The 18,672-nt window shown below is 38.2% G+C and overlaps 3 protein-coding genes across 3 annotated transcripts; 2 read left to right on the top strand and 1 right to left on the bottom strand.

Moving 5' to 3' along the window:
- The first annotated feature begins 1,808 nt into the window (after positions 1 to 1,808).
- rpp21 (ribonuclease P subunit p21) lies at positions 1,809 to 4,382 on the top strand. The gene is made up of 5 exons (XM_042481898.2): positions 1,809 to 1,970; positions 2,094 to 2,194; positions 2,809 to 2,891; positions 3,251 to 3,385; positions 3,851 to 4,382. The coding sequence occupies exons 1-5, from the start codon at positions 1,914 to 1,916 to the stop codon at positions 3,952 to 3,954; spliced, it is 480 nt and encodes a 159-aa protein (XP_042337832.2). The 5' UTR covers positions 1,809 to 1,913; the 3' UTR covers positions 3,955 to 4,382.
- On the bottom strand, positions 4,259 to 6,183 carry aqp12 (aquaporin 12). The gene is made up of 3 exons (XM_042481891.2): positions 5,484 to 6,183; positions 4,588 to 4,704; positions 4,259 to 4,507 (listed from the first exon to the last, which is right to left on the bottom strand). The coding sequence occupies exons 1-3, from the start codon at positions 6,076 to 6,078 to the stop codon at positions 4,380 to 4,382; spliced, it is 840 nt and encodes a 279-aa protein (XP_042337825.1). The 5' UTR covers positions 6,079 to 6,183; the 3' UTR covers positions 4,259 to 4,379.
- A 1,680-nt stretch (positions 6,184 to 7,863) lies between these two features.
- Positions 7,864 to 18,418, top strand: LOC121941102 (solute carrier family 35 member D2-like protein). The gene is made up of 12 exons (XM_088077957.1): positions 7,864 to 8,064; positions 9,392 to 9,425; positions 9,529 to 9,615; positions 10,195 to 10,262; positions 10,391 to 10,462; positions 10,627 to 10,695; positions 10,924 to 11,026; positions 12,129 to 12,225; positions 12,992 to 13,055; positions 13,320 to 13,398; positions 14,306 to 14,388; positions 16,183 to 18,418. Exons 1-12 carry the CDS (start codon positions 7,877 to 7,879, stop codon positions 16,286 to 16,288), a joined length of 1,050 nt encoding a protein of 349 aa, XP_087934083.1. The 5' UTR covers positions 7,864 to 7,876; the 3' UTR covers positions 16,289 to 18,418.
- The last annotated feature ends 254 nt before the right edge of the window (positions 18,419 to 18,672 follow it).

Genomic DNA, 18,672 nt, shown 5'->3' with positions numbered 1-18,672 from the left:
TGGTATCACCTCGTACAAAGAGAGACTAAACTAATATAAGAGGTGCAATATAGCGTTAACCTCCTGCAACCCTGCGTCCTCATATGAGGACATTTAAGGATTGCTGCACCCTATTCTTCATTCTGCTTAATTTAAACCTGTTGTCCTCCTTTGTGGATACTTAATGTGTCATCTGGTGGTAGCAAGGACACAATATTCTTATCCATGTAAAAACAAGCTGGTGGCCATCTCTGCGAAGTCCGTCTACAGCCAACTCCAGCACAAAAGTGGACAATGTAAAATTTGATCAATTTTATGGTTAACTCTTTTGTTTATGCAAAGAGAGTTTCTAGTTTGATATGGCATACAAATTGGACCAGTTTCAGTAATAGTTGCAAACAACCAGCCTGTTAATTAGAAAGCAATTGCTTGAGGACATTGGGACATTGTCTTGTGCTGCATTCAGACGCCTTTCACAAGTGTAATGATCCTTTGAAACCTGACCAAATTAGTTTGATTTCTTCTGAAAACATCGGGGGAACACAACTTTTAAAGAAATGTGCCAAAAATTGCAAGAATTTAGCAAAAGGTGACAAGAAAATTACCCCCAAAAAGTTTTTAAAAAGAGGGAAAGATAAAAGATAAATCGGGGAAAATGCCCTGAAATTGTATAATAATAATAATAATAATAATAATAATAATAATAATAATACTTTTATATCTAAAAATATAAGAAAAAGATATAGTAAATATATAAATATTTTTCAGCACTTTGTTCGGGTATTTTTCTTTTTTTGTTTTTACAGTTTATTGGTTTGTTTTTTGCTTATTTTTTAGGAAATGTTCTTTTTTACTTATTTTTGCAAATCTTTGGACCAACTGTTGTTGCCTTCCCTCTCCCTGTGTATTATCGTAGCATTTCTGCACAGCCATGTTCAGGCATTGAAATGACACTTTTAGACTTAGCTAGGGACCCCTAACCCAACACTTAACAAATGTTGCATTGTTTGTAATTTTGTTTTAGCGGAACAATTTTCCAGCATTGAAATAAAAAAAATACTTTTCACACTTGTGACTATTAACAATAAACCCATTGTCCTCATAGGAGGACATAAAGGTACCTATTGTTCAAAGACAATGCTTTGTTTTCCATACTCATTAGGTCTCTCTTAGTCCAAATATCTAGGTGAAAAAAAAAATGCATATCACACAAAAGCTCAGTTCTCAGACGGTTAATAATTTCACAAAACAGGACTAACACGGAGAAGCGCTTTCAGTCATCACCATGCACTGTAACAGGGAACGCCTTTGGAAGCCTTTTCTTCCAACGGCAATAAGACTTTTTAATTCATCGCACTTTGCACATAACTAGGCTAATTTACACAGGGATGAACCACTTATGATGCACTTAATCCTCCCAGCCTTTTGCTGTTGAGTTTTTTTCAACTAGTGACCCTCTGCCCTCTGATTTTTATTTTTATTTATTTATAGATTTTAGTCCCTCTGTGTTTTCCGGGCTTGTGGGTTTTTTTTGTTTGTTTGTTTTTGTATTTATCTGTTGTTCTTATTGTTTTGTGTGATTGTTTTTTCCAGTTTTATTGTGAGCTGCTTGGCATTCAATATATATATATATATTTTAACTTAGTCTTATCTTATCTTCTGTATTGTATTTTTGAGATGGCCCAATGAAGACTACCTTTTATTATCAATGTAGATTTTATAGTTTTAAGGTAGATGTAAGTTTGGGATGTAGGTGATTTAGGTCTCTATTTTGAAGATCGTAAAGTTTTAAAAGTGTATCGGTGCTTTTATTTTGAAATTTTGACCCGGAAGTGCAACTGTGTTTGAAACCGGCTGAGGTCAGGCTGCTGTTGCTCGGAGCTGAATCCGCTGTCACCAAATTTCTACTCAGTTTTTCCAGACCTGTTTGTTTAATGGCACTCCAACTGAAAGACAAAGACGCTTATCAAAGACTGAACTATCTTTACCAGGTAGGAAATGAATAAGTTCACAGTCAGTCGTTATAATGCTAGCGGCAGCACTCACGTGGCTAACATGTTAGCAGCTATGCTAATCATGTATTTAATGACTTCACCGGTTTTATCTCTCCGCAGGCTGCACACTGTGTTTTAGCCCAAAACCCCGAAAATGTGGAGCTGGCTCGTTTCTACTGCTTCACACAGAGGACCATTGCAAGACGTTTAGTTCTCAGACAGTAAGTTTAAGTCTTTTCGGTATTCATCAGTAGTGATGGTTTCGTCTCGTATTTATTTATGTTTTTGTTTTTTTTTTGAAGGCAGAATTACAGCAAAGCCTTTAGTTTACTCACTTTTGTTTCCCCGTAGAGCAGCATGGTTTGTATCTTTAGCCTTATCCTCCTACCCAGTGTACTAACTGCTACACACATTGTCAAGCCACAGTTACACTGGGTGTAACGTTTCTTCTTTAAAATGAACATGGGCATTGTATGTGTTTTTTTTTTTTTTTTGAGTCAATCCCACCTTCCCAAACACGGTCCTACTACTGTTATTACTCACTACTAGAGCAACAAATGTGTATCAGCCCACCGTTGAAAATAGTCCTCAACCAATATATTATTTCTTCCTTTTTGAATGTTTACTAAAAACTACAGTTACTTAGCATTTTGAATATTTAATCATTATATTTGTGACCCATTTTTAAATATTTGCATCTTCAGTAGGAACCAATAGGCTTAAAGATGAGAGCCAACAAGAAGAGATACAGTGATACCAGCCTTTTTCTTAAAGTCTAACCTGTCCCAGAATAAATCAGGATCTCAGCATCTGTTAATTGTGGATTTTATTGCAGAGATCCATCGGTGAAGAGAACAATTTGCAAGAAGTGCTGCTCGTTGCTCATCCCAGGTGTGACTGCGACAACAAGACAACGCAGTAAGTCAGATCATCACTTAGTGATAGTCTCGTCACTTTTCTAGGGTTACCGCAGAAAGTCTTTAAAATATTCAGACATGGAAAGTAGTGAGTTGTGATTGTTGTAGTTGTGATTTTTTTTGTTGCATTTTAAAATCTCAAAATGATAGATAACATCCTTTTTTGTTAAATCATTGAATTCCTTTTCTTAAACTCAACATGATGAGAATCTCACATGCAGATTGAGAAACACAAAGTTGCCCAAAACACCGTCCAGATATGCCAGATATTTCCCACTTGCTAAGCTGCATGTGTTTGATGAATATAAAGAAATATTGCCACAGATACTCATCTTCTTTTTATTGACTTTGTCTTCGTAGGGAAAAAAGGCAAGACCCGCTTCACCGTTGTGAGGTGTCTCAGCTGCGGACAGAACAAGACGTTACTGAATAATCCAGATCATTGTTTATGGGTTGACCGTCCCGAGGCTCAGCTGGAGCAACAGAAGCAACCAGGTGAATAACGTCAACTCGATACTATACACCGACGTCATACACTTTCTGTACACATACAGTGCTTATCTAAACAACAGACTACACTCGGTATGTTAGGAAAAAGTCAAATTATTGTGTTAGTCCAACTAAAACTGGACTTTTACTCACTTCTAATACACCTAGATATTTCGACTAGGAATTTACTCTCTCATGTGTAAGCCTCAACCAGACTTGAACTGGTCGAGGCGTTAAGCACATGTCGCTGTGCCGGGCTTTGACCCGAAGAAAACAAAAAAAAGACGAAGGTTTCGTTTGTGCTTATTTTATGAACTGTGTTGCTTTTCTAACGTCTTTGATAAACAGCTGAAGCATCAAGATTTATGGTGTGAAACCCTGTTTTTTTTCAGCTCCCATTAAGGCAATAATGACTTGAGAGCGGCAAACACTTGTTAATGGCCATTATTATTCATTCTTTCTTACCCACAGATCCAGGCCCTTCCAATAAAAAACAGCCAAAAGACAAAAAGCCTGATGGGTCAGTGTCCTCTAAACCCAGTGCTGCCCAGAATGTTGCCAGCACAGACCAATAGTTCTCTACTTCTGACAAATATGAAGGACTGATATTTATTTTATTTTATTAAAGAGATGTGTAACTTTATTATGTTACATCTATCCATTCGTTGTTTTATTTAGTGATTTTTTTGACCTCTGTGAGATCATTTTCGGAAGCTTTCTGCAGTGTGTACATGTGTTTGTTGCAGTGAGATTTTTGATGCTACCAACAGATGGCCACCATGTGGTGTCCTACACACGTGTTTTTGTTTTTCTTCTCCCAAAAAAGTAAAACTTAGTTAATGGTAATGATTTTACTGACAAGGATGAAAAAAAAATGGATACAGCATTATAATCATTTATTATTTTAATATTTTACATTTTCTGTACAAAATCTCCTCACCATTAGCCAGGTACTTTCCTCAAAGGTTGATTTAAAACAAATAAAAATATGCAGTTTCATTCACATTTTCTTCTTTTCTCCTTTGTCCCCCTTTGGCACTCGGAAACGTGTCTTCGGAAAATAAAGTAGGTTCTTGGCAAAGATCCTCGGGATATGGCCCATGTACAAGAAAAGAGCCAGAGTCATGCCTAGAAAACAGAGATTCACCGTAAACACTGTCCACCTTTAAAGAAATGATGTACATTTATTTCATTTAAATGTAATTTACCCGTGAGAGGGCCCAGCCAGTAGACCGCTGCGTACTCTGTGAGGGTGAATCCAGGACAGTGGAAGGTGAGGCCGTAGGACAGAGAGGGGTTCATGTAAGCTGAGGTGTAGCTTCGGGCTGCAAAAAGGAAAAGACCAATAAAGTTTATGTTTATGTATGAGTGAAAGCCGTTTTAAATTGGAAGCAGATGCATCAGTCCGTTAAATAATACTTGACGCAGAGGGTCACATGCATGACTGATGCCAAGGTGGAGTCGAAGGAACTCAAAATTATTAGTTTTTGGTGTTTTTCGTGCTTTTGTTTTATTGATGGTGACAGAGTTATGAAAGGGGAGAGAAAGAGAGAGGGAAGGACATGCAGCAGAGGCCCTCGGCTGGACTCGATTCTGGACGGCTGCAGTAAGAGTGCAGTCTTAAAGGATGACTGTGGTGTTTTTCAACAATTTTATATATTATGACTAATTGGATCAACAATTTCTGAAACTGGTCCAGTATTGAGCGAGAGCGCTGCAGCTGGCAGTCACAAAACAGGCTTTAATGCAAACACTTGGGACATTTGTGCACTGTGAATTTATGTCCTCTAAAAGTGCTTGTTTTTGCCACTGACAGGATCAAATTGTCATTCTAAGTGTCTGACAACTCTGAAGCATGAAAACAGAGGTTGCAGGGGATTTAAGCTACCATTTAAAGTAAGTGACAGGCAAAACCTTCAGTGCATTATGCATTGTGTAGATGCATGGAAACTAACTGATTTCCTATTGGTTTTCCAAATTTCTGTGATACTTTATTTTATTTATAGTAATTTCCGTGCACTCATTTTCCCATATTTACAAACGCAAAGCTTCTTTGTTATAAGCAGTGATAATAAAGCAGGGCCGAGGTTCATCTGAAACGTACCTGTATGTGACAGGAAAGTGAGGAGGACAGCGATCAGGGGCACCCGGATCAGAGCAGATCTGCGTCGCAGGCTCAGATGGATTAGAAGGAAGATGAGCGTGCAAACACACTCTGTGAAAAAGCCCTGAAGCAGAGAGACGAGCAGAGATGAGCTGCACTCTCTGGCCATCAGATTTTTGATCATGTGCATGTCGGTCAGCTCCAGACTCCAGTAGTACGCAGCTGCAAGAAGGCCAAGGTGAGCCCCAAGAAACTGGGCTGCAACACCAAGAAGAGTGGGCAGCGTGGAGGCCTCCAGCTGCAGGAACTTCATCACAACCAGGGTGGGATTCCCTGATGCTCCACCGCAGATCACACCGTGGGTCAGCAGTACCACGAACAGTATGGTTAGAGTCACATCAGGACCCAAGCCCCCGGCCCACTCTCCCACTTCCACAATGGTCTGCACTTCCAGCCGACACGCCACCAGCATGAAAGAGGATGCAAACTCCAAAATGAAGCCAAACCGTGGCCATTTTTTAAGGAGTGTTCGAACCAAGGCTGCGAAAATGACAACAGCCAAGAAATATCCGAGGGATGCGTTCAGTCCAGACATGGCTCAGGGACCTGCTGTACCCTGCTGTTTCTCTCCCAAAAGAAATGCATGAGGATTTGACTCAAATATTCTGCTGACTGTGTGGCAACGTGGCACACGCAGAGACAAATTTGTTATCAGTGACACGTCAGGTTTTTATCCCACAACCACCTGCCAAAATACACATGGGCCCTGACACAAGGTCAGGTCAACAAGCTGACCTTCATTTAGTGGTCATGTATTATTAGATTGCCGCCTTAATTAAATACTTAACCTTCCTCTCTTTACAAGATAATATACACTTTAAATGTTCTTTTTTTCTAGGACTAAGTGGCTGCAGAGTTATCAAAATGCAAATGAAAACATACCTGCACTGGGTTCAAAAGTTTGGGGGATGCCATTTACTTGGCCTTGTTGTCCAGTGCACAGAAATGATAAACTCACAGCTTATTTAATCAAACAATGTGGAAAAATGTGGCATTAATTGGTCTTAAGAGTAAATACATTAGGTATGTACAGTGACCATCATATTTTTTCACTCTTCGTTTGACTTTTAATCAAACAAGAATTTATTTGAGATTTGAATTCTTTCCTGAAGGCCTATGTGCCGCTGGTGTTGCACAAATAGAAAATCAAAAGTGTAGCATGATAATTTGGTTTTGTTGATTGTGGGAGGGACGTAGCTTGAAGAATGACAGGAATTTGGTGTAATGGAGACAATCAGAGTTATTATGGTAATGAAGTTCCACCACTTCTTAGAGCTTAAGGATTCTTCTTCAGTAACATACCTTTGTGGCCATTTGAATGACTTCCATGCAATCTGACCCAGCAACTCAAATTTAACACCTAAGTGTTTGACATTGGACATACCCCTTCATAAAGATTGTTTGTGCTTATTTATTTATTTATTTATTACCTTTGTTGTTACTGTTATTATTATTATGATTGTTATTACTAGCAGTTATATTCGTATTAGTAGTTGCAGTAGTAGTATATTTTGAAAACAAATACTTTTTAATTTAGATTATTATTTGGGGCATTTTAGAGATATACAGAAAATGTAGGAGAGAGAAGGGGTAATGACACTAACAAAGGGCCACAGGTCGGACCCGAACCCAGGCCGCTGCAGAGGCCTCAGCCATATGGGGCGCACACTCTACCAGATGAGCTAGAGGTTGCCTGAAAACAGTAGTAGTAGTTGCTGTTGTAGTAGTGGTAGTAGTAGCAGTAGTATTACTAGTGGTGGTAGTAGTATATACTGAAAAACGTAACAATTATTTACATAAAATGAATTGATTACGCAATGGAAATCTGTGTGCTTTCAGTAATGGCTTATTAATGACAAGAATAATGATGATGATAATAATAATAATAGTAATAGTAATAATATTTTATTATTATTATTACTATATATACAAGGCATAAACTGTTTTTCGTTCTCCTTAAAATGTTTATGGTAAACGTAGCAATTACACAATGAAAATCTGTTAATTCAGTAACATAGTAATAATAATAATAATAATAATACTACATTTTATTTTTGGAAAAAACAAAAACAACACATTTTTCCCATTAAATATTATAGAAAACAAATTACTCAAAATTATTGTGCTTCTAGAGACAGCAAAATGACTTTAACAATATTTATTTTTAATGCATTTTTATCAAATAAAATAAAAATGTAAGATAAACGAATTAAACAGTAAAAATCAGCGCGCTTTATGCTTTAAATTTCTTAAACGCTCTGTGATGCTCCGACTCGAGGCGGAAGTTGTGAAACGTCGACGCCCCCGTGTTGTGTGTGCGCGCGCACGCGTGTATGTGTTTGCGCGCGCCGCCAGTGAAGCGATGGCAGGGACGGAGCCGACGCTCAGAGGGGAATGAGAACTTGTCGGGGATGGCGGACAAACCTCTGACACTGTTCGTGAAGCTGTTTGCCGCTGGGTTTTACGGTCTGAGCTCGTTTCTCATCGTCGTTGTGAACAAAAGTGTCCTCACCAACTACAGGTAAACGGCTCTGCTAACGGCTACAAACGGCTCTAACGTTAGTTACGAAGCTACACGTTAGCTTACATAGCCTCTGGAAGTTGGGTCGGCTACATAGCGGTTGAGCTCATAAGCTAACGGCAACTTTTTGGCTAGCGGGGTTGTAAAGGCAGAAATAGGAAATTAGCTGCATTTTTAGGAAGCTATATTTTAGCCTAGCATTGTTAAGTACGAGGTTAGCTCACGTACAGCTTGCTCACCCTGTAACTTAAACTGTAATGTTCCAGGTACAAGTAATTTAAATGTCTCAATTGTTAAAGATGTACTCTGTAAAAATGTAAATATAAATCAAACACGATCCAAACATACTGTCATATCCACCTAGCTCTTGCATACAAGCAACCTGTTACATGAGCAAATCACGCTATACTGCACAATTGTCCTACTGTTTACAAACTTCACTATGTTAATAATTTCTTTCATACCCGGCAAATGTTTATGTTTGTTCAGCTTTGTGGTCCCTGTTTTTTTGCTGCATTTCTGTTGTGTGTATGCACGTTGAGAGTAACATAAAACTGGACAGTGTCTGCGGGTCCTTGAAAAGTCTTGCAATGTCTTACATTCAAGTTTATTAACAGGAATTTTGGGCCTTAAAAGTCCTTATATCGCTTTAAATATGAATTTGTGAGGTCGTAAGTGACACAAAAAATCTGTTTAATTTCATTGTCTATTCTTTTGGTAGAAAGAATTTAGCTCCTCTTCACTAAAGTCCACATTTCTGATGTTACAAATGTATATACCTACCATACCTACCTACCTACCTACTTGCACTTACTTTTTGTCTAAATGTAGATTAACTTAACTCACTCTAATAGCAATATCATGACATGAAATTACATACATACTACTTAAATGCAACGGCTGAATAAGAAGAAGATAAAAAAAATCAGTCTTAAATTTGGTTAAAATGATTTTGAAACTGCTTTCTTAAGTATTTACATCTTACCACTGATACTAATACTGTCTTTTTACTTTATACTTGCACTTTTATATTGACAAAATGTGGATTGATTTAACTCAATGAAATAACCATATCCCAACATAAGATCTACCTATGCATGAGACCACATACTACTTACCTGCAATGCTTGGATAAGAACAAATAATTTGTCCAACAATCTGTCTTAAATTTGGTAAAAATGATGCTGAAAAGAGTCTTCAAAAGCATTACATTTAAGTGTCTGATACCTGTAGACACCCTGCCAGAGTCATATTCCTTGCATGTGTTACTTTGCTTATCTTAGTCGATTCTGATTTACTGGGACTAATGGGAACTCCACTCTTCCAGGTTCCCGTCTTCAATATGTGTTGGAATTGGACAAGTAAGTTGACTGCTTTCCCCTCTTTCTGCAATAATTCTCCAAACACACATCACCCCCTAAGAGCAGGCAGAGTTAAGTAATTTTTTGTTAAATGTGTGTGCAGATGTTGGCCACAGTGGTTGTGCTGTGGGTGGGCAAGGCTGCGAGGGTGATCAGCTTCCCGGACTGTGATGAGAGCATACCTCGCAAGGTGAGACCACCTATCCATTAGGGTTGCAATGATATGAGACTTTCACAGCGTGACAACCATCTGAGAAAGTATCCCAGTATCAGGGTATTGCAGAATTATTATTATTATCAGTAATAATGACGCTTAAAGCAGTGGTCCCCAACTGGTGGGTCGCAGTTCAAAAGTGGATTGCAGGTCCATTCTGAATGGGCTGCAAGTGACTTGCTGACATGTCAAGTTACTTTATTTTGTGAATTTATGGCACAGAGCTTTTACTTTGAAGTGCTTTGAAGGTTGTTTTTAGTGCAACTATTTTCTTGCCCCTGTTCTTGACATTTTTTGGCCTAGTAACATGTTATGTCTTTGCAGAGTTTGTGTTAGTGATCTTGAAGCAATAATATGTACTCTTTTGGTTGCAGTGCTATTTATTTAGTAAGTTAAGGAATTGCATTTTATTCTTGCAACATGTTATATTTTATTGTGTTCTAAGCCCACATGCTGTTTTACATTGTGTGAAATATATTGTGTATTTGCTCACTTCTCATATGTGTGGACCTTGAACTAATGGCTGATGGCATTTATGTTTTACTGCTTTTACAGACGTTTCCTCTACCTCTCCTTTATGTGGGAAATCAAATCACTGGTCTGTTTGGAACCAAGAGGCTAAAGTAAGTCCTCATCTCTAAACTATCTTGGCCGAATGACTGTGAAAGTTCATTTAGTGCCATGATGAGCTCACTGGGCATGGCTGTTGATGTTTGGCCAATTTAAAGCAATTCATGTCCTCTTCCCCCAGTCTGCCGATGTTTACTGTCCTCAGGAGGTTTTCCATTTTATTCACAATGCTGGCCGAGGGATTTCTGCTCAAGTAAGATTGCACGTGACAGATAACCCACTTTTTCAGTCATTTATTTGTCCTTCTACTCAGTGAGACACAAAGCCATCCCCTCTGTACTATATTGCTGCCTTTTATGCACAGCTCAAAGCAGCCAGGTAGAATTTCATTGCTCCACTGTCTTTGACCTTTGGCAGGAAGAAATTCTCCAGGTCAGTGCAGCTGACAGTATTTACAATGATCCTCGGGGCGTTTATAGCCGCAAGGTAAGTTTCTACGACATCCAGGTGTCCCCCGCTGTTAACCAAACCAAAATTACCTTAACTACAAAGGGTTGGCCTGTCCTGATATATGTCCGCACTTAAATGATATTGTCTCTAGGGTCATTAGATGCATGTTGTATATCTGTAGTTAAAGGAGCCCAAAGCTTAGTCGTTAGTGACAGAACACTTATCTACTTCCTAAACACTTTCTTTCATTTTCTCTGTTCATAGTGCTGACTTGTCCTTTGACCTGCAAGGCTACGTGTTCATTCTCCTGAACGACGTGCTCACTGCAGCCAACGGAGCCTATGTGAAACAAAAATTAGATGCAAAGGTATGGGGCAGCGCCATCTTTATGAATAGTAGCCATTGTTGGGCTGGAGCTGTTTTTGGCCATGAGCTGATGTTGGTGAATATAGAGAACCCAAACTGTCTCTCACGGTGTGGCTTAAAGGGACTCACTGTACTTAAACACCATGACTTGGTCCTTTTTATTCCACTCTGAGTTGATTATCACTGTTTAACCTCATGGAGCCTGGATTGAAATCACTTTTCTTGTACTATGCTCAGATGCCTTTCACAAGTATTTAAACCTTTGAACTAAATGAGCTTATTGGTTTGAAAAAGGCAATGAGCAACTTGGCTAGACATATTGAACAAATTGCAAGAAATTGGTAGATTTAGAATTTTTTCTTTTTTAAAGTCAGGGAAAATGTCCAGAAAATTGTATTTATATTTATCAGAATTATATTTAAAATTATTTAACAGAAATATTGCAAACTTTAAGCACCTTCAGCTCATTTTCTTGTTTTTGATTTGTTTATTTATTTATTTTTTTACCTACCCATTGGTTGTCTCTCTGTCTTTTTTGGTTTGTTTTTGGCTTTTTTCCCCCTATTTTTTAGGGTTTTTTGAGGGATTTCTTGTACTTTTTACTAATTTCATGCTAATATTTGGGACATTTCTTGTTTAGTTGCTCATTAGAGATTTGGCCAATTTTCCCAGGTTTCAAAGGGTTAAACTTGTATTTGTAGAGGAAATGTAATTTAGTGTGTTCTAAAACCTGCTCTGGTCAGATATGGCTTGTAGCTTGTTTTAGTCGTTTTTTTCACGTCACATGCTCAGCTCTCACATTACAGCAGACGCTGAACTGGATCCAGATTTAGTCTGTGATGTCTGTAGTGCGCCATCTGCTATGGCACTAGACAGAGAGGTGTGTGTGAGTGATATTATGAGGGAGTGAAAGATGGAGCCGTGTGAAACTGAATCAGACTAATGCAAACAAGAGGTTCTAGGTAGTGCAGTGGGCTGGCCGTGCATGACATCTGTATGCTAGTTAGTGAGGAATGCACTGAAAGAGTTGTGAATAACCCTCTCTGTTCTGCTTATTTTTCATGTTGATGTTGCCCCATCTGTTACTGTGCTCTTTCTCACAGGAGTTGGGGAAATATGGATTGCTGTATTATAATGCATTATTTATGATAATCCCGACTGTACTGTTGGCTCATGTGACTGGAGATATGCAGAAGGCAAGTGATTTGACTTTTCTGTTGTCTGATCCTATGTCTCTATAAACTCTATTTCTGATTATCTTCATTCAAACCTTCAAGCAAATGTATTCATGAAAGATTTATTTATGAGGTTTTTGAAATGTTTGAACACTACGTCTTTTGTAAATAATTTATGGAGTTGGTACTGATCAGTTATTGTAAGGTTTAATCCCAAACTGAAGGGAGTGCACATATGTTAAAGCGTGCGTGTGTGCGTGCGTGCACGTGTGCGTGCATGCGTGTGTGTGTGTGTGTCTGTGTGCCGTAAATATGGGCTGTCTGTTAGTTGGTCAGTGTTGGCAGAGACCTTCTGGTTTGCCCAGCTGGGGCCCAGCAGCCAGAAAGGCACAAAGCTGCTATTATGCACCTAGTGGAGTTATTACAGCACAGCCTACTGCCCCTTTGACTGAAAAAACTCAGTAAAGATACAGACTACTACTTTTTTTTAAGCTATTGGAAGCTCAGTGTTGGATTTGTAAGTGCAAGTTGTATCTTGCCATCCACTTACCAAACCTCTGCAGTACTCAGCTAATCTTTATTTCCTTACTTCCACTGAATGCCAGACCTGGCACAACCATAAGGAATGTCCAAAATGATTGACTAAGCTGAATATTTTGAACACTAATGATTTTGAATACACAATACCCCACATCTCTAGCTTTACTCTTGTTAATTTATATGCTTTTTACGTGTGTGCGTAGACTTGTAGAGTTCAGTAGTGTCTTATGCTGTGCTTCTCTTGCAGGCAGTGGAATATGAAGGTTGGTCGGATATAGTTTTCCTCGCCCAGTTCATCCTCTCTTGCATCATGGGGTAAGCATACAAGCCAAAGCTTATGAATGACGCGCATGCATGCACAAAGATTGTGCTTTTTTTTTTTGCCAACATCTGGATTGTAACACATATTTGTGGTGTCGTTAGTATACCAGTGGCTCAAGAGCCATAGCTTGACTGAGTGTGAAGCTCACAAAGCCCCTTTGTCATGTCTGTGTGCCATGTTGCATCAACATTGTGAAATCAGACTCATTGCTTCAACAACTGAGTCATGTGTAATATGATAACTTGTTGGTTCTGCAGGTTTGTTCTGATGTATTCCACTGTGCTTTGTACGCAATACAACTCTGCATTAACAACCACAATTGTGGGCTGCATCAAGGTAAACCACAAATTTGTATGAAGTGAAAGTTAAATGTGCTTAAAGAATCAAAGGTGTATTGTGTAGAATTTAGGGGCATCAATCGGAATAAATTGTATATGATATCCATAGCTATATTTTCATTAGTTTATAATCACCTGAAAATAAGAAACCTTAGCATAACATGTTTATTTCTGCATACAGAGTGGGTTCTCTGGCACAAAGTCCCTATTGTTTTTACAGTAGACCTGAATGGAAGAGTCAAAGACAGGCTCTAGATTGGTGTTTTTTTGGCATCGGCCATCATAGTTTTGCTTCACATTCGGCACACAGGAGAAGCTTCAGTTCTCACTGCTAGATGCTATTTAATCCTACACCCTTTAAAGCAACATTATGCAGGGATTGTTGTGTTTGCAATTTGGCGTCCTCACAGTTTCAGAGTGATACACCATCTGTTGTAAATACAAATTGTACCTGCATGTTGCAAACTAAGAATATTGTTTTTGTTATTTGTGAACTTTTACTGAGTTGTCATGTTTTGAAGGATAATGTGCAAAGCACATGTTAGCTGCATTTAAAATTTGATTTGGTTATAGTAGAATGTTATTATTGATCTCAAATGGCTTCTAAACACAACATTTTTTTCATACAGAATAAATTGTGCTGAACCCTGTTTTTGAATGTTTTTAGACTAGCTGATTGGTCTTATACAAAACATTAGCATTCTTCCAGGAGATCCAACCTGCTCACCCAAGTTACATTGTGCAAGAGCAGTTGTGTGGGGTGCAGAGTGTGAATAGCATAGGCGTCATTCTCCCTCTTACACATCAGTGTACCACTTAAACAATGTCATAGGTGTTATTTTAAGGTAAAAAGGTTGCATAATGTTGCTCTAAATAGCTTAACTGATATTTTTTCCATTTTGCAGAATGTCCTGGTGACATACATTGGGATGGTGTTCAGTGGAGACTACATTTTCTCTTGGACAAACTTCATAGGTTTGAATATCAGGTATGAAAAAGTTTCTTTTCTAGTACATTCTGAAATGACTTCATAGATGAACAGAGCAAGCTCACCAATTTTACTTTATACAGTTTACTTTATGCAGAATTTATACACAACACACAAACCCTCACCTGTCTCTTATTCAGCACATACATTTTCCATCACACAGTAGATTGTCAGTTACATATAAACATGAGAGGGAGTTGTAAAAACAATTTTGTGGTATTGTGCTGTTTTTACACACATTAGCGGTACAGCTTTATGCATGGACTGAAATGTCTCAACAACTATTGCATGGTTTCCTGTGAAAATGGCTACTGAAGAACTATTTTCAAAACAGCTTCGTATGCATGTAGCTTATTAGCATGAGGCTTATGCTTATTTCTGGTTGTAAGCAGCAACTTAGTAAAGGAGGGTCCCCTGCTATTGAGTCAGACTGGTCCTCTCTAAACTGTGAAATCCGAGATTAGTTTTGTCTCTGCTCAGCAAAGGGATAGGTCAGTGCTGACGCAGATATAACTGATACTAATAGGAATACTTAAGGAATTTATATGTGCATGCTTGATCTTGTTGGGAAAAGTGATTAATTTTATGACTGATGACGTGCTGCAACATGTTCTACTTTATGCTGATTGTCACACATGACAACTTGATTTTCAAGTCCCATTTTTCCTCCAACTATCAGATTTTGTGGCCTCTCTTAGATTAGAGCTGGGGCCGTTTTCTGGGAAAGGTTATAAAAAAAAAACACACCCGAATTTGAATTTGAAAATACAGCCCTCTTGCAGGTTTTCCCCATATATGCATAATAAGATACTGGATGCCAAAATGGCACCTGTTCAGTTCAATGGAATTGCTCACCTGATGCGTACATCAAAAAAAGTTTCTAGCCAACAGATTAACTTTGGTCATATGTGGCCCTTGCACAGTAGTGTTTCTCCTGCAAGTTCCTGCAATTTCCTGCTGTAGATTATACATTGTGATATCAGATTTCTAAATCGCTTTTCTGTGCTTGAGGAAAGTTTTCCCAAATATAAAACCTCTATGGGTCAGAAATTCATGAAAGATTATAACTGACCCTGTTTGCAGTTTGAGGTGTGTCCTGTCCACAGTTTTACAGACATCTCTTGTGTAATATTCTACAAGGAAAATGGTTATTGAGCTGCAGGGGATTTTTTGCTGCAATACGTTAGTGGCCACTGAGAAAAATTGGATGCACCAGACGAGCATGGGCAGTTTCACATGCCTCATACAGTTTTTTGTACAAACACAAGCATTTCATTTCAGTCATCCTGATTGAGATTGTGATTTTTCTATGAGGCGGCTTTGGCTCAGTGGATAGAGGGGGTTGTCCACTTATCGGAAATGACCGATGATTATCTTAAGTCATTGGCTACATTTTTTGAAGTCCAAACACAGAGCCACTAGGAGATGCAGATGTCTAGTTTTGTCTCTAGTCCAGGAGCTGCAGTTGTTTTGATATAGGTATATCATGTCTCCACATACCTTTATGAATTAAGAATTGTTGTGGCTAAGGAGATGCCCTGCCCTACAAATCATACTCCAGATGAAAGGGAACTCCAGATATTTGCAACAGACTTCAACAAAAAAAATGCAAAATTGGGGGTCATATTGCAATTTCAATATATGTCCAAATAAGTGCAATATGATTTTTTTAAACTTATCCTGCAGGCCCACAGAAGGTTAGAATTAAATGCCAACATTAATATGTATTTTGCTTCATTTTGGTGTGTGAAGTGTTTATTTACTTACACATGGTTTCTGTCTGTGTTGTTGCAGTATTGCAGGCAGCCTTGTGTACTCCTACATCACTTTGACAGAGGAGCAGTCCAACAAAGCAAGTGAAAACACCAAGCTGGACATCAAAGGCAAGGTGGTTGTATGACAGAGACACTGGAGTTTATTATTTTTATGCTGATGAACGAGAAAACTCTATTTTTAGTACGACTTTAATTTATGGAGCATTTTAGCAGAAGTGTGGGATGATGGGAACAGTGCTGGGGAAACGTCTTTGTGTGTTTGTGTGGAAACCGAGCCACACCATCACCATGACTCTCCTGCTGCTGCCATGGTTACAAACCCTCCAGAGGGATTGTGGGTTGTTTTTTTTTAGATGGTGTTTTCTTTTTAAATATTTGTATTTTGATACTGTACATGTGAGCATTGAAAGAAGGGAAACATGGAACCAATATTATTTATGTTACAACATTTTCTGACACTTAGACAAACTAAACGTTAAAACGTTGGGGTGACGTAATGTTTCCTGAATACGGGGGTGAACAGCTGGAATCATCAGTTATTTAAGCATGGGTGTGTACTGACGAATTGTGGGACTATTAAGTAATGGTTATTTTAAAGGCACAATCCTTACTTTTATTGCCTTTTCTATTTTGCTGTTTACAAGGAATGTAACTTTAGATGCCTTCTAAGCACAGTGAGATGCACTGACACTGTAATTATCTGTTGTTTCAGTCTTTAGTACATTTCTTTTCATTTTTGCGCATACACTGTTATAATCTTATTACGGACGAACGGTAATGACGGTGATCTAACCTCATCCTTCTAACAACCAAAGTGGATGGGCAGTGGGCTGTTAGTTCCCATCAAGGATTGTGGCTTTAAATAAATGTTCTGCCTTCTTTTGGGAGATAAAGATTACGGTTTACATTTTGCTCCCTCAGTATTACAGAATGTTTGTTGTGACTGGTCCTCTCTATGCAGAATTAAAGGTCAAGTGTGTAAGATTTAGGGAAATTATGCAGCATGTAGCGATAAGGATAGCAAACGGCTATAACTTATAACTTATAGTTCACTTTTATCCTGTAGAGCTCTTTGTCAAGTCAGTTTCTGCATAAGTGCGACGAGTGAATCATGAATCATCCCTCTGACATTTAATGATAGTGATGATTAAGATTTTAGTCTAATAAGTGGTAGAGGGACACGAGTATGGATATACAAACAGATGTTTCAGAGCGTTTCCACATCCATTTATGGCAAACTGTGGGTGAGGAAATGAGGCTTTTGCCTGAGGACCTGGTGTCACAGTGTTCAAGATTTATAAAACAAAATCAGGTGTTTGACAAAAAGAATTTTCATGCACATTTCTGCCTTTCTGTATATACACAGTTTAGCCATGAATCTAGAGGTTTCTGCATCTGGCCTCAGGTGATTTAAACCGGCAAAAACACTAAATAAAGCAATCACAAAAACACAATCTGAATTATCTGCAGAGGTCTCATCCTCTTTAAAAGAAACAGGACTTTAAACTAGTAAAACCTCTGAATAAAGCAGTTTTGTGTTACAAATCAGAGCATCTCCAACAGTGCTCGGTGTAGAGGAGCTTCTAACTATGGTGACCAATGCGAAGTTGTGAATGACCCTATCTAGAGCCAGTGTTTGGTTTTTTGTTCTGGGCTACTCGCCTCTTATAGATATAAGCAGCTCATTCTAACGTAACAAAAACACAACAGTTCTTTTTTTAAAGGTGATAATACACTAAAGAAAATACACTTATTATATATTCAGTTTCTGCCAGTTTATCCCCCTAAATCCTACACACTGGGCCTTTAACAAACAGTGCTTATGGTTTGTTTTTTGTACAAGGGGATCCATTTGTTCTTTTTATTTTCTTGACACAACGTTATCGCACTTTTAACTGAGGTAGCACCTGTAACAGGGTGAAACTGAATTGCCTCACCTGTTACATTCATTGTTGGGACTGAGATTATTGTATTCCTCTGAAATGTACGTTTCAGGTTTTTTTAAGTATTACAAGAGAACGTGGTTTTCTAAACCTTTAATAGTCAGGTACAAGCGTTGACAGTTTTCTTTTTTTTTTTTTTTTACATTTTTATGTAAATTTTATATTTATTACTTTTTTTAGACTAATATTCATTTTGTAGGTGGAGTGGCTTGTGAATTGTTGATGCTGATCTCATCTCAAACACAGTAACCATGGATTTGTAGCCAAAACACAATGTATTTTTACATTAAAAAAAACACCTTGTGGACACAACGTATTCCTTTTCCTTCTTTGTTTAGGTTGTGAGTATAAAATGACTTATCCAAGATCTGTAGGTTAATCTATTTACTCCAATGTCCTGAGATATCAAATTTTAATCTCATTCAACTGACAGACTTTATTCATCTTTTATAATTTTTTTTTTTTTTTTTAGACCATCTAATATCGGCCAATCTTGGATCATTCAACACAGTTGTGTAAATGGCTCTGTTTGTATTTGTAACTCATGATAAACTGCAGTAGAGAAA

Source organism: Plectropomus leopardus, chromosome 5 (assembly GCF_026936395.1).
Source record: "Plectropomus leopardus strain MGB_pleo_1.0 chromosome 5, ASM2693639v1, whole genome shotgun sequence".
Classification (NCBI taxonomy): Eukaryota; Metazoa; Chordata; class Actinopteri; order Perciformes; family Serranidae; genus Plectropomus; species Plectropomus leopardus.
This window is presented reverse-complemented; position numbering and strand designations above follow the sequence as displayed.

Bases quoted from the DNA above. Each gene is read 5' to 3' on its own strand.
- LOC121941102 (XM_088077957.1), top strand. From the start codon at position 7,877: ATGTGTTTGCGCGCGCCGCCAGTGAAGCGATGGCAGGGACGGAGCCGA. The intron at 9,616-10,194 runs GTGAGACCACCT...CTGCTTTTACAG, and splicing joins ATGAGAGCATACCTCGCAAG to ACGTTTCCTCTACCTCTCCT. The intron at 10,696-10,923 runs GTAAGTTTCTAC...CTCTGTTCATAG, and splicing joins GGGGCGTTTATAGCCGCAAG to TGCTGACTTGTCCTTTGACC.
- rpp21 (XM_042481898.2), top strand. From the start codon at position 1,914: ATGGCACTCCAACTGAAAGACAAAGACGCTTATCAAAGACTGAACTAT. The intron at 1,971-2,093 runs GTAGGAAATGAA...ATCTCTCCGCAG, and splicing joins GACTGAACTATCTTTACCAG to GCTGCACACTGTGTTTTAGC. The intron at 2,892-3,250 runs GTAAGTCAGATC...TTGTCTTCGTAG, and splicing joins TGCGACAACAAGACAACGCA to GGAAAAAAGGCAAGACCCGC.
- aqp12 (XM_042481891.2), bottom strand. From the start codon at position 6,078: ATGTCTGGACTGAACGCATCCCTCGGATATTTCTTGGCTGTTGTCATT. The intron at 4,705-5,483 runs GTACGTTTCAGA...TCCTTTTTGCAG, and splicing joins CACTTTCCTGTCACATACAG to CCCGAAGCTACACCTCAGCT. The intron at 4,508-4,587 runs GTAAATTACATT...TCTGTTTTCTAG, and splicing joins CTGGCTGGGCCCTCTCACGG to GCATGACTCTGGCTCTTTTC.